The following is a 14,471-nucleotide window of genomic DNA, read 5'->3' as shown; positions in this document are numbered from 1 at the left end:
ATAACAGGAGCTACTCTTCATAGTCAACCAACCTGTTATTTGAAAAACATGTTAAGTCTTGTGCAAAAAACTCTTTCATCATATCATCTTACAGAAAACAATTGATATAAGCAGTAATTCCTTAAAACCACAAACTTTGAGGTTCATAATCTTTGGGAACAGGAGCAGACAATGTACTCAGGCACCATTCCTTTCCCTGGGCTTGCCCTTGAAACTGGTCATCTATGCTGTGTGATCAGATAAGGCGATCAACTAACTTTATATAACCTTTGCTAATTTAAGCTGAGATTTGTCCTACTGATAAACAAAGATATTCTGGAGTGCCTGGTGAGATGAGTCACCACCATTCCCAGTGGCCACTGGCTTATATTTGTCTGTTTTTTTTTTTTTTCCTAGGCAGTTATTTTGTTAAATTATATATTTAAGCCAAAGAATTTCCCCTCCTTCCCTATGTGAACGTCTGACTAAAAGGGGAGCTGCTGTGATTAAAGTTTAAAAGTTGACCAGATGTAGAGACATAAAAAATAATAGAAGTTAACAGAGGCAAAGGAAGAGAAGAATGGGGAGTTATTTTTTAATGAGTACAGGGTTTCTGTCTGGACTGATAAGTGGATAGCAGTGATGGTTGTATAACATTGTGTATATACACAATGCCACTAAATTGTACAGTTAAAGATGGCTAGAATGGTAAATTTTATGTATATTTTATGACAAAAGAAATGAATAGGGCCTCAGAGAAATATGGGACACCATAAGCTCATCAACATACATGTACTGGAAATACCAGAAAGGGAGGAGAAGTAGGAAAAAAAATTTTTTTAAAGCGGAAAACTACCCAAATTTGATGAAAGACAAAGAAATCTAAGCTCAATGGACTCCAAGCAGAGTGAACACAAAGCAAAGAGATCCTGATCCAGGCACATCACAGTAAAAATGCTAAAAGACAAAGAGAAAACTTTGAAAGAGCAAGAGAAAAATCACACAAAAGGAGACCCCAAAGGATTAACAATTGACTCCTCATCAGAAACAATGGGGACCGGAAGGCAGTGGGATAGCATATTCCAAGTGCTGGCTGGGCAAAACACTGTTAAGCAAGAACTAGATCCCAGGGACTTACTTCCCTGGTGGTCCAGTGGTTGAGAATTTGCCCTGCAATGTGAGGGACGTGGTTTTGGTCCCCGGTCAAGGAGTTAAGATCCCACATTGCTGTTGGTCAACTATGCCTGGTGCTGCAACCACTGAGCCCATGCAGCACAACTAGAGAGTTCACGCACTGAAATGGAAGGTCCTGAGTGGCGCAACTAACATCCCACGCAGCCAAATACATACCTAAATAAATGAATCAATATTAAATAAAAAAGAAGGTCCCATGCACCACACTAAGGGAACCTGTGGGTCACAGCAAAGATCAAAGACCTTTGCAACTAACACCTGGCCCAGCCAAATAAATAAATATTTAAAAAAAAAAAAAAACACCAACAAACCGGATCCCACATGCAGCAGCTGAAAGTTTGCATGCCACAACTAAAAAGATTATGAATGCCACAACTAAGACCTGGCACAGCCAAATAACAAAAAGTAAATAATATTTTTAAAAAAACTATCTTTCAAAAGTGAAGACATAATGTAGAGGTTTTCAGGTAAACAAAAACTGAGAGAATTGCTGCTCAAAAAGCCACTTGCTAAGAAGTATGGAAAGAAGTGCTTTAGGCTAAGAGCAAACGATCTCAGAATGTAACTGAAGTCCACATGGAAAGATAAATAGCCCCAGTATATGTCAAATAATGATGAAAGACAGCATAAATGCTTATTTGTTTTCCTTGCTCCTCTTAACTAATTTTAAAAGCAATTGTGTGTGTTTGTGTGTGTGTGTGTGTGTGTGTATATACATATTATATATATATGTAAATTGTATTATTGGGCCTATAACATATAAAAATGTAAAATATTTGACAACAGCACAGAAGATATAATGGGAGCAAAGCTGCCTTGGATTAAGGACATGACACCAGATGATAACTCAATTCCACAGAAGCAAAGGAAGAGAACTAGAAATGGTAAATAAGGAGGCTAGTATAGCAAACTTTATATGTACTTTCCTCAGTTTCTTTATAAGGCATAGAATTATATAAAGTAACAATTATAACAGTGTATTTTTGTAATGTATATAGATGTAACATGTTTAACAATAATATTAGGTTGGTGCAAACATAATTGCAGTTTTGGACCATGAATTTTAAATCACTATAACTAGGCTCATTATAACACATCTTTATTACTCAAAATAGGAATCATTACAATCAACACATTTTTGCCAATAAGAAATAAGTTTGTTTATTCCTGTGGCATAAAAATCCATGCATTTTCTTCATCCCAGGGGTTGTGGAAGCGTTTTCCTTGCAAAAAGTTGTCAATATGCTTGAAGAAGTAGTAGTTGGTTGGCGAGAGGGCAGGTGAATATGGCAGATGAGGCAAAACTTCGTAGCGCTATTTGTTCAACTTCTGAAGCGTTGATTGTTGTGAGGTCAGATTTGTTGTGGAGAAGAATTTGGCCCTTTCTGTTGACCAATGCCAGCTGCAGGTGTTGCAGTTTTCAGTATATTTCATTGATTTGTTGAGCATACTTCTCAGATGTAATGGTTTCATTGGGATTCAGAAAGCTGTAGTGGATCAGACCAGAAGCAGACCACCAAACAGTGACCATGACCTTTTTTTAGTGCAAGTTTGGCTTTGGGAAATGCTTTGGAGTTTCTTCTCAGTCCAGCCACTTAGCTGGTCATTGCTGGTTGTCGTATAAAATTCACTTTTTGTTGCATGTCACAATCTGATTGAGAAGTGGTTTGTTGTGGTTGCGTAGAATAAGAGAAGATGACACTTCAAAATGACAATGTTTTTAATTTGTGCTCAGCCACGAGGTACCTATTTATCAAGCTTTCTCGCCTTTCTAATTTGCTTCAACTGCCAAACAACCCATTGAATGGTCAACTTTGAGTTCTTTGGCAACTTCTGGTGTAGTTTTAAGAGAATCAGCTTCAGTGATGGCTCTCAATTGGTCATTGTCAGCTTCTGATGGCCAGCCACTCTGCTCCTCCTCTTCAAGGCTCTGCACTGTACGTTTGTTAGCAGTTCTTGGGCCAAATGCGTTATTGAAGTTGCAAGTTGTCTCTACTGCTTTATGACCCGTTTTGAATTCAAATAAGAAAATGCCTTGAATTTGCTTTTTGTCTAATATAATTTCCATGGTTTAAAATAAATATAAAATAAACAGCAAGTAATAAATCATTGGTAAAAAAGAGAGATGCACATTAAAATGATGTATAACATAACCACATTTATTTAAGAATGTATTCCAATGTCAAAGGGCAAAGTTCAACAGTGCAAGAACTGCAATTACTTTTGCACCAACTTATCAGCATGAAATGGAGGAAAAAGAAATAGCTATATATTTCTACATCTTACTGGAATTAAATTAGAATAAATTTAAAATATTCTAATTAGTTAAGATGTATATGTTAAGTTCTAGTGCATCTACAAGGAACATAACAAAAACACACAGTGGAAAACTTAATGGAATTAAAATTTTACATAAGAAAATATTCATTTAATACAAAAAGAAGCAATAAAAGAGGAATAGTGTGAAAAAAGAGATGGAACATACAGAAAACAAAAATTAAAAAGCAAACATAAATCCAAGCATACCAATAATAATATTAAATGTGAATGGATTAAACAATCCAATCAAAAGGTAGAGATTGACAGATTAGATTTTTTTTTAAAAAAAGATCCAATTACATGGTGACCACAGGAGACACACTTCAGATTTAGAGATACAAATAATGAAAATAAAAGAGTGAAAAAAGATATGTGTGCAAACAGCAATCATAAGAAAGCTGGACACAATAGACTTAAAAAAATTGTTACTAGAGTTAAAAAGGGACTTTTTTTTATGGGACATTTTATAAGGATTGAAAGGTTAATCCATTAGGATATCCATCTAAGAACAGAGCCCCAAAATACATGACGCGAAACTGATAAAATTGAAGGGACAAATAGAAACTCAATAATAATAGCTGATTGAGATGACAATACCCCACTTCCAATAATGGATAGAACAACTACACATATGTTCCACAAGGTAATAGAAGAACTAAAACTTCAAACCCACTTTAAACCTCAAAATCCATAGAACACTCCATGAAAAAACAATAGAATACACATTCTTCTCAAGTGCACAAGAAACATCCTTTAAGATATACCACATTTTAGGCCATAAAGCAAGCCTCAAAATGTTTGTAAGGATTGCAACATGCTAAGTAAGTTTTCTGACCACAATCAAATGAATTAAAGTCAAAAGTAGAAATTTGGGGAATTCACATGTGTTCTGGATATTAATTCCTTATCAGATATATGCTTTGCAAGTATTTATTCCCATTCTGTGGGCTGACTTTTTAGAAAATATTTATTTCTTTGGCTGCGTCTGGTCTCAGTTGTGGCACGCGCAGTCTTCATTGTGTCTTGTGGGATCTTTTGTTGTGGTGCAAAGACTCTCTAGTTGTGGCACGTGGGCTCTGGAGTGTGAGGGCTCAGTAGCTGCGGAGCTCGGGCTTAATTACCCAAGGTATGTGGGATCTTAGTTCCCTGACCAGGGGTCGAACCGGAGTCCCTGGCATTGCAAGGCAGATTGTTAATTACTAGACCACCAGGGAAGTCCCCAATACTAGCATTTAGACTGATAATTTTTTTTTTAATTTTTATTTTATATTGGGGTTTAGTTTTACAATGTTATGTTAGTTTCGGGTGTCCAGCAAAGTGATTCAGTTATCTATCTATTTATATGTATATCCATACATATATCCATTCTTTTTCATATTCTTTTCCCATATAGATTATTACAGAATACTGAGTAGAGTTTCTGTGCTATAGAGTAGGTCCTTGTTGATTGTTATATATGGTAGTGTGTACACATTAATCCCAAATCTTTTTTTAAATTTTTATTTTTATTTTTTTAACACCAGAAACATTTTGTCTTGGGTATGAATGGATACATGTATGTATGGCTGAGTCCCTTTGCTATTCACCTGAGACTATTGTTAATTGGCCATACCCCAATCCCAAACTCTCAATTTATTCCTCCACCTTTCCCTTTTGGTAACCATAAGTTTGTTTGTGAAGTCTGTGATAGACTAGTTCTTTTTTTTTTTTTTTAATTTTAAAAAGTTTATTTATATTAAAAATAATTATGGATTTTTGGCTGCACTGGGTCTTTGCTGCTTTGTGTGGACTTCTCATTGTGAAGGCTTCTCTTACTGTGCAACACAAGCCCTGGGCACGAGGGCTTCGGAAGTCGCAGCTCATGAGCTCAGTAGCTGTGGAGTTTTGTTGCTCTGCAGCATGTAGAACCTTCCCGGACCAGGGATTGAACCCATGTCCCCCGCATTAGGCAGGCAGATTCTTATGCACTGCACCACCAGGGAAATCCCTTTGAGCCTCTCTAAAAAAGTTATTTTAAAATGTCTGTCTAGTATATCTGCCTTTACGCCTTTTTAAGTTCTGTTGATTTATATTTTCCTCTTTAATGGGCTGTAAGTATAAGCTTACACTTATAAGTATACTTATATCCTGTTTCTTTGTATGCCTTGTGGGCTTTTGTTGTTGCTGAAAACTAGACATTTGAATCTAATAATGCAGTGACCCTGGGAATCAATTTTTTTATATGTTTATTTTGATTGTGGTAGGCTCTCTCTGTGCTGAGGCTCTGGCTGAGGTGTAAAATTAACGTCCTTTCAGTTCTTTATTTGAGCCTTTCCCTCAGCATACCTCGTCACTTTCTAATTTTCTCTGTACATATCGAGGTTGTTAAATCTTAGTCTTTAAAGTGTGGCTTTTAGACAGTAACAGAGAGAAAGACGAAGGAGTGTTGGGGAAAGGAGTGCTGGCTTTTTAAATCTCAGGGCTTCCCTTGTGACTCAGATAGTAAGAATCTGCCTGCAATGCAGGAGACTGGGTTTGATTCCTGGGTTAGGAAGATGCCCTGGAGAAGGAAAATAGCTACCCACTCATACCACTATTCTTGCCTGGAGAATTCCATGGACAGAGGAGCCTGGCGGGCTACAGTCTGCTGCTGCTGCTGCTAAGTCACTTCAGTCGTGTCCGACTCTGTGCGACCCCAGAGATGGCAGCCCACCAGGCTCCCCGGTCCCTGGGATTCTCCAGGCAAGAACACTGGAGTGGAGTGGGTTGCCATTTCCTTCTCCAGTGCATGAAAGTGAAAAGTAAAAGTGAAGTCGCTCAGTCATGTCTGACCCTCAGTGACCCTATGGACTGCAGCCTTCCAGACTCCTCTGTCCATGGGATTTTCCAGGCAAGAGAACTGGAGCGGGGTGCCATTGCCTTCTCCGGGGCTACAGTCTATGGGGCCACAAAGAGTCGGACAAGACTGAGTGACTAACACTTTCGCTTATACTTCAGAAGGCACTTCAGCTGGTTGGGGAGAGGCTTGCAACAATGGAGGGAGGTACCACAGTGGCTTCCCACCATCTTTATCTGCACTCCTGTGATTAGAAGCAGCAATCAGTGATCAGAGCACAGATCGCGACTACGGCAGGGGGGACAGGGCTCCTTTTTGCTCAGCATAGGACCCAGTCTATTGCCCAAATCAATAGATCTCCAGGGTTCTAAAATAATTACATCAGACAGGTTCTGCCAGTGTAATTTTCCTCTAGGTGGGGAGGCAGATTCTTGGTTTCTCCTACTCCTACTCCACTCTTCCCAGAGTCCTTTGGATTTTTGTACTGACTCTCTCAGGTAGAAAGTATTTTACAGATGATGAAACTGAGCTTCAGAGGTACTAACTACCCAAGCTGGTATTACATAACTCATAACAGGTCTGGCTGGGAATAGGGGCCCACTAATTCTGGTTCCACAGCGTGTATGCTTGACTCTAAGTTGTGTCTTAAGGTGAAGGAAGTTCTGAAGAGGCTCCTCTCTTTATTCTACCAGGTACAGCTCAAGGTCCTCCTTCCTTTTCAGGTCCATCAGCCCAAGGTGGAGAAGGATGAGGGCTGCCAGACTGGTTTCTGTCCCATGGCTCTCAAGGAAGTACTGTTGTTGTTCAGTCACTCAGCTGTGTTTGACTCATTTTGACTTCATGGACTGCAGGACGCCAGGCTTCCCTGTCCTTCACTATCTCCTGGAGTTTGCTTAGATTCATGTCCGTCGAGTCAATGATGCCATCCAACCATCTCATCCTCTGTCATCCCCTTCTCCTGCCCTCAGTCTTTCCCAACATCAGGGTTTTTTTCCCCAATGAGTCAGCTCTTCGCATCAGGTGGCCAAAGTATTGAAGCTTCAGCCTAAGTCCTTCCAATGAATATTCAGGATTGGTTTCTTTTGGATTGACTGGTTTGATCGCCTTTCTGTCTGTCCAAGAGACTCTTGAGAGTCTTCTCCAGCACCACAATTCAAAAGCATCAATTCTTTGGCACTCAGTCTTCTTTATGGTACAACTCTCACATCAGTACATGACTACTGGAAAATCCACAGCTTTGACTATGTGGATCTTTGTTGGCAAAGTGATGGCACTGTGGGGCAGTGCAAAAAGTCCTGTGAAATATTAAAAATATCAAAAGCAAAAGTTTTAAAATATTAAAAATAAACTTCTCCAGGAGGCTAGAAAGGCTGTAATAGCAAATTGTCTTCTGTGGTTAAAAAATATATAATATACATGCTTAAAGTAGGACTTAGAGGAAATACATGTAGCCAATGCAATGTATATTCTATACTTCTATTTCCTTAGTCATATCTGTTGCTCTATATAAACCACTATTTATTTTTAATTACCTGCTTATTATGCGCTGAGCACTGTTAACTCCTTGACATTCATTGCTTTATTATCCTCTTATAAATAAGACACGGGCTTCACTGGTAGCTCAGCTGGTAAAAGAATCCACTTGCAATGCAGGACACCCTGGTTTAATTCCTGGGTGGGGAAGATGCCCTGGAGAAGGGATAAGCTACCTATTCCAGTGTTCTGACTCAGACAGTAAAGAATCCGCCTGCAATGCGGGAAACCTGGATTGGGAAGATCCCCTGGAGGAGGGCGTGGCAACCCACTCCAGTACTCTTGCCTGGAGAATCCCCATGGACAGAGAAGCCTGGCGGGCTACAGAGTCAGACACGACTGAGCAACTAAGCACAGCAGAAGGGAGGCACAAACTGCATTTGCTTTGGGAATGAAAGGCCACTGTTGTGGCAGCACCTAGGGTATAGAACTGGATATCTAAAGAGTTAAGGCGCTTTCTTGAAAGCTTGCTGCAATCCTTCAAAGGAAGAACAAGCATTTGAGGTCCCCTTCCCTTCTTCCCTCACTCCGTCTTCTGTTTAGCCTTGAAGTTTTAGCAGAAGTTTTCCCTGTGTCTTAAGACCGAGAGACACACCTTAGGTCATCCCAGGAGCCAGTATTACTCTTTACACTGCTGCTTCAGATTCCAAGTAGAAACTGACTTTTGTTCAATGCAAAGAACCCAGGGAAAAAGAATCGAAGGAAATGTAAGAGTTGAGGAAATTGAAAGCTCTTTGGTTGAATATTTTTCTATGAACAAAACTGACTGAATTTGGGGGAAGTTCATCCTTGATTTGTACTCCTTTTCCAGTCGTAATTTGGACTTTGTGCTCAAACATCCACATTGTTTTTTCTCCTTACAATTTCCTATAATTTTGCTTTCAGGAAATGACTCACCAATACCAGAGCAACACAAGCAAGTTAAAATATTTTCTGGATGAAAGAATCACCTTTAATGGATCCTGTAAGTGTTGTTTCAGGAATTAACACGAGAAAGGTCATAAATAGAGACATCCTTTTATTTTTAAAGCAACAATACTGGTGAAGTTCTTGGTTTCCCAAAATGTGCTTTCTACACAACTGAACCACCTGAGTACAAAGAATTCCATCCTGATCCGCCCTCCAAAGACGGGGAGATACACAAGTTGTCTTTATTTTTCTAGGTTTCTATGATAGCTTGATGACTAGAATGCAGTGATGGTGCTGGAGTAACTGGTAACACTGCTGTCATCCTCATCTTTCAACTTAAATTCATCTGTGATCTCTTTTCTGAACATCTAAGTTATGAACAAAGTAGGTAAAGTGTGTCTCAAAGAGTGTTTCCAGTCATTTCATTTTGTTTCTAGTAATTCCTTATCAGTTACATCTTTGTGAAACAGAGGTGAAATTGATTTGCATGGTTTTATTTCATTGAAATTTTGAATATTTAGTTTTGGAGCTGGAAGGAATTTTGAAAAGAGAACTAGTCTTCTTCCCCAGCAGGGCAAGAGAATTGGTATCACTTCTTTCGTATTGATCGGTAGCCAACTTTGTAATAAAGTGACTGTGTTAGTGGCCTCTGACTACATCTATTGCCAGGACTGCCTTATTTAAGATTACGGGTTCTCATAAGTTGGACACGACTGAGCGACTAAGCACACACACACACACACACACACACACACACACACACACAGAAGCCTTAAAAATATTTTTTACCCATATGCCTAATGTAAATGCATTACCAAAAAACTTCAGGACAAAAGTTGCCTCCTTAGAGCCTAGTCTTTCCATGATTTTAAGCTTTGTATATTACTCTTAACATTAGTGATTCTGGCACAGACTGCTTCTGGTTGATGTATGAAATCTATATATTTATTGAAGAATTAATGTAATCTAGAGTCCCACAGCTCCCAGACATTTTAGAATGTAGCAGAGTGTAGCAGCGGAGAAGGCAATGGCACCCCACTCCAGTACTCTTGCCTGGAAAATCCCATGGACGGAGGAGCCTAGTGGGCTGCAGTCCATGGGGTCGCTAAGAGTCGGACACGACTGAGCAACTTCACTTTCACTTTTCACTTTCATGCATTGGAGAAGGAAATGCCAACCCACTCCAGTGTTCTTGCCTGGAGAATCCCAGGGACGGGGGAGCCTGGTGGGCTGCAGTCTCTAGGGTCACACAGAGTCGGACACGACTGAAGTGACTTAGCAGCAGCAGAGTGTAGCAGGAATACATAAGCTTAGGAGGCACGGTTCAAATCACACTTAGGTGACATTGTGGCTTTGTTGCTTAACCTGAGTTTAACTTCCTTATAGACAGTAAAACCTGCTTTATAAGGCAGCTGCTGTTTTGTGCTTACCCGCTCAGTCATGTTCAACTCTTTGTGACCCTGTGGACTATAGCCGGCAGGCTCCTCTGTCCCTGGGAATTCTCCAGGCAAGAATACTAAAGTGGGTTGCCATGCTCTTCTCCAGGATATCTTCCCAACCCAGGGATTGAATCCAGATCTCCCACATCGCAGGCAGATTCTTTACCATCTGAGCCACCAGGGAAGACCAAGAATATTGGAGTGGGTAGCCTATTCCTTCTCCAGGGGATGGATCTTCCCTACCCGGGAATCGAACTGGGGTCTCCTGCATTGCAGGTAGATTCTTTTACCAGCTGAGCTACCAGGGAAGCAGTTACAAAGCAGCTGTGAGGATTAAATTAACAAAATAAACTGCTTTTAAGAGGTGGTAGCTATTAAGGTGGCATTTAGGATGGCTCCGTCATCTTCTGTGTATGAAATACAAAGAAAACAGGTAGCACTGGTAACAACACATTTATTTATGCACCCTGCTGTGTGACCGGGAGGTGTTTTTCACTTTCCAGTAATTAAATTAGGTTTTAACAATTAAAATTCCAGATAAACTACTGTAATTTATTGTTGCTCATGACCATAAGTAAACAGACATGGCACAACATAAAGGAATTGTAAACGCATCTAACTTTAGGTATAGCTTTGAATACGGAACAGTATCTACTTTGGCAATGGACCTAATGGGTTACCAATATGCTTCTAAATCTCATGGTTCTCTTCAGACACAACAGGAAAAATTTCAGTTTTTGACGTTTGAATTTCAGAAATTTAACAAAGATTCTTAGGAAGCTGGAAAAGGCCATTACTTAAGCCTATTATATTTATCACAAATATAAATGTATTGCTATTAAAAATAAACTTATGGTAGGCAGCAGTCAACTAATTGCTCATCTCATTTTGTAGATTATATAGTATTTCTTGAAAATAATTCACCTCAAGATGGCAGGCTACAGAGCTTTTTGAAGTAGTTCTTGCTAACCTTTTAAGACTAGTGAAAGAAATTCAGATCCCAAGCCAAATCACTGCATGTATTGGATTTTACATTAGGAACAGCCATTTTTCAAGAGACTGCATCGTACAAGGCAGAATGCCTTTATTCCTGGTTTCAAATTTTACAACGTATGATTATTCTGAAGGAGGTTTGGTAAGTGTTAACAAATGGGTACTCATTGCTAGAGCAGTATATTAAGAATGTGCTGATCACCAAGTATGAGATTTTAAATTAAAATTATATACTGTTGAAAATAAGACAAGATAGGGAGTTCCTAGATCCTAGAAAATATTATGGCTAAGGAAATAGAGAACTCAAAAGAGGAATCTACCTCCAAGAAACTACTTCGGTATAGTAAAATAGAATTAAGTGCCCTGTCTCAGGAAACAGATATTAATAAGGAACAACTGGGACATCACACATCATTTCTTTGGAGATTAAAGTGCAGGCTATGAAATGGCATATAAAATAATGCATAAAATAGTGCAATCTTAAGGTGCCATTATTTTTATTACACATAGCCTATGTTCATATGTCCATTTTCTCTCAAAAATCCAGCTGTAGTGACACCTTTTAGCTTATTTATTTAGGCATTACTTATACTCTCTTACCCACCTTAGGGGCTACATAGAATATTTTAACAAGTAGAATAATAGCGCATATATCTTGAAACTACTAAATAGAGATTAAGGCAAGCCCCTGTAAAGTTCAGTACTCCAAAAACATGTTACACCAAAAAAAAAAAAAAATTTGCTTCCAAAACCAGTGGCTTTAGACCTGATGGCACCCCAAGTTTTTAAAACAGTATAATTACTGATTACTCTGATTACATCTGTGTTTGCCCTTATTTCCAGGCTCTGTACATCAAAAGAGGAGCTTAAAAAACAACAGGTTCTATATCCTCATGTTCTGAAATAATACACAGTTCAGAATACGTGAAAACCAAGTCAAGTCCACGTGGGAAACAAGCAGAGACTCCTGTGGGGCGCGAGGGGGCGGCAGTCCTTTCCATTTTTCATCCGCCCTTCCACATTTCATCTGTCTGTAGTGTTGTGATCAGTTTGCAAATGGGACAACTTTAAGTATCCTCTGAAAGACTAATCAAGGAAGATGATGGGAATACTCTATGAAATGTCCTAACATTTAACATATTAACATACAGTATTTAAATTACCGACCTACAATCCAGAGCAGGATAGTTCTCTCTCGGGTTGCTAACTTACAATTTTCCTGTAACATATGTCAGTTTTAGGTGATGGAAATATTTTGTGATTTGTTGACACTTAAAAATCATTATACTACCCAAATGCAAGTATAACAGCTATCAAACTGGCCAAGGCAATATCCTAACATATTTTAGCTAGTTAAGATTTAAAACAACTGTAGTGCTTTATTTCCTACTGTTATGCCACATTCACCCATTAACAAGTGCAACTCATTAAATTTATGGGCAGATGATTACAAGTATATATGGTAGAAATTTGGATTTTGAAACAGAAAATCTATCTTTTAATAGTGTGAATGTTTATTATGGAAGCCAAATATTCATGTTAACTAAGACTGTAGAAACATTTAGGGTTATCTAGCTGGAGTTTAAAAAGAAACCCAGGAAACTTTAAATAATTCATTAACATTATTAAAAAAGATCATCTGAGGTCATATCCCTTTGATGCATAAAGATCATACTTTATAAACCTGTAAACATGTACTTTGTTACTTAAAAACATCTTCGTATTACCAGGAAAGCAGACTATTAAAGGCCATGAGTAAGTATTCCAGTAGGCCTCCTCCAAAGTTGTGATAATATGGCTAAATCCTATGACTAAACAAATGAGACCTGCTGAGAAAATGAGTTCCAGACAGGGACTTTTATGGATGATCTTGGCTGACAAATGTTTTTTGGAAATTGTTTATTTTAAAATTACCTTCCCAACAAACCATGAAAACACTTGGACGTTATTTTATGTTTCATTGAAAACATAACTACATTGTGAATGGAGTTTTAATGTTAGACAAAGAACTGATCAAAATCTAAGGACACTATTATGTAAGGACAATATTAAAAATGGATAAGAAGTTTCATTTGGTGAAGTTAATCTCAAGGATGCATAACCATATCATGTTGGACGGATTAAAAAAAGGTAGTGACCTTGTGCTTTTCTTCAACTAAGGTACTTACCAAAACCTTAGGTTTTATACAGGTGTCAAACTCCCACCTGGAAAGGGATAGTATTCTATATTACACCTAAGTTTACCTTAAATAACTGAAGCCCAAGGCAACAGTTGTTTAACTTAACAGTCAAATAATGACTACATAATTTAGTACATTAAAATAAAACTAGACAGTAATAGTTGACTGTTCCAAAAAATACACAACTGGGGAGAATAATCACTGTACAGGTGTTAAAGTGACCACTCAGAAGGTTGACAGTGCAAGACATGCTTTTCCAGTTACAAGCTCAAAACAGGAGTGCAAACAAAATTAAAGCTTTTGTTCAAAGTTGAAGGATAAGGAAAGCCTGAAATTAATGTTAAAAAGCTTCCCTCAGGTCACCCCCCAGAAATGAAACAATCAAAATGCTTTTTCATAGTACAATTTTCTTCAATGAACTGTTTTTCAATGGCAAAACAACTGCATCCCATAAGTTGGGTTCCCTACTCATACCACTGGTCATGGCCACAATGGATCAATGAGCATACACAGTGGTGAGTCAGGAATAGTAATAGTTACCAGAGGTCTGATATCAACATAAAGAATTTGGGGTTCTGTCTTAGCCAGTGTACCTGAACCCTACAGAGAACAGCTAAAGCAGCGGGCTTTAATACTCTCTTAATCCTGTAAAACCGGAGGACAAATGGACATACAAATACCACTCCCCCTCACCCACCAAAGCAAGCTGTTACAGTGGAAGATGTTAAGTGCTTAAATGAACTAAGACACTGCTCTAAAAAGTGGAGAAGTATAGAGGTTCAAGATCAATACCAGTGCAAGAGCTTTTGTAAGTGAATTGACTAGGCAATGCATGCATGCATCCATGCAAATGTAGGTCATGGCCCCAAAAGAGAACTGAAAACATGTATATAACAACTGGGTAAGTCCCTTGCCAGTAGTTTATAAAAATATATAGTCAATACTGTAGAGGCCCCTTCTACAGTCAATACTATGGAAGTCCGTTTTAGTTACCCATTACTTCAATACCAAAAAGCATTTACTACTTTTCAGACATTCCAGACAAAGGTCACTTATAACAAAAAGTCAACTTTTTTTTTTTTAAAAACAAGATACTGTCCATTTAAAAAG

At 38.5% G+C, this 14,471-nt stretch overlaps 1 protein-coding gene across 6 annotated transcripts in view; it reads left to right on the top strand.

The window, feature by feature from the left end:
- NVL (nuclear VCP like) overlaps positions 1-14,471 on the top strand; it is a 180,067-nt gene that overhangs the window by 157,017 nt on the left and 8,579 nt on the right. For 5 of the 6 annotated variants that reach the window (XM_059875668.1, XM_059875672.1, XM_059875671.1 and 2 more), the window contains one exon: positions 8,726-8,804. In XM_059875668.1, coding sequence (XP_059731651.1) covers positions 8,726-8,804 — 79 coding nt within the window. Of the gene's footprint in view, positions 1-8,725; positions 8,805-9,003; positions 14,449-14,471 lie in introns of those variants that run through there. The other variant, XM_024976689.2, reaches the window with a different exon arrangement.

This window comes from Bos taurus, chromosome 16 (assembly GCF_002263795.3).
Source record: "Bos taurus isolate L1 Dominette 01449 registration number 42190680 breed Hereford chromosome 16, ARS-UCD2.0, whole genome shotgun sequence".
In the NCBI taxonomy this organism is placed as follows: domain Eukaryota; kingdom Metazoa; phylum Chordata; class Mammalia; order Artiodactyla; family Bovidae; genus Bos; species Bos taurus.
This window is presented reverse-complemented; position numbering and strand designations above follow the sequence as displayed.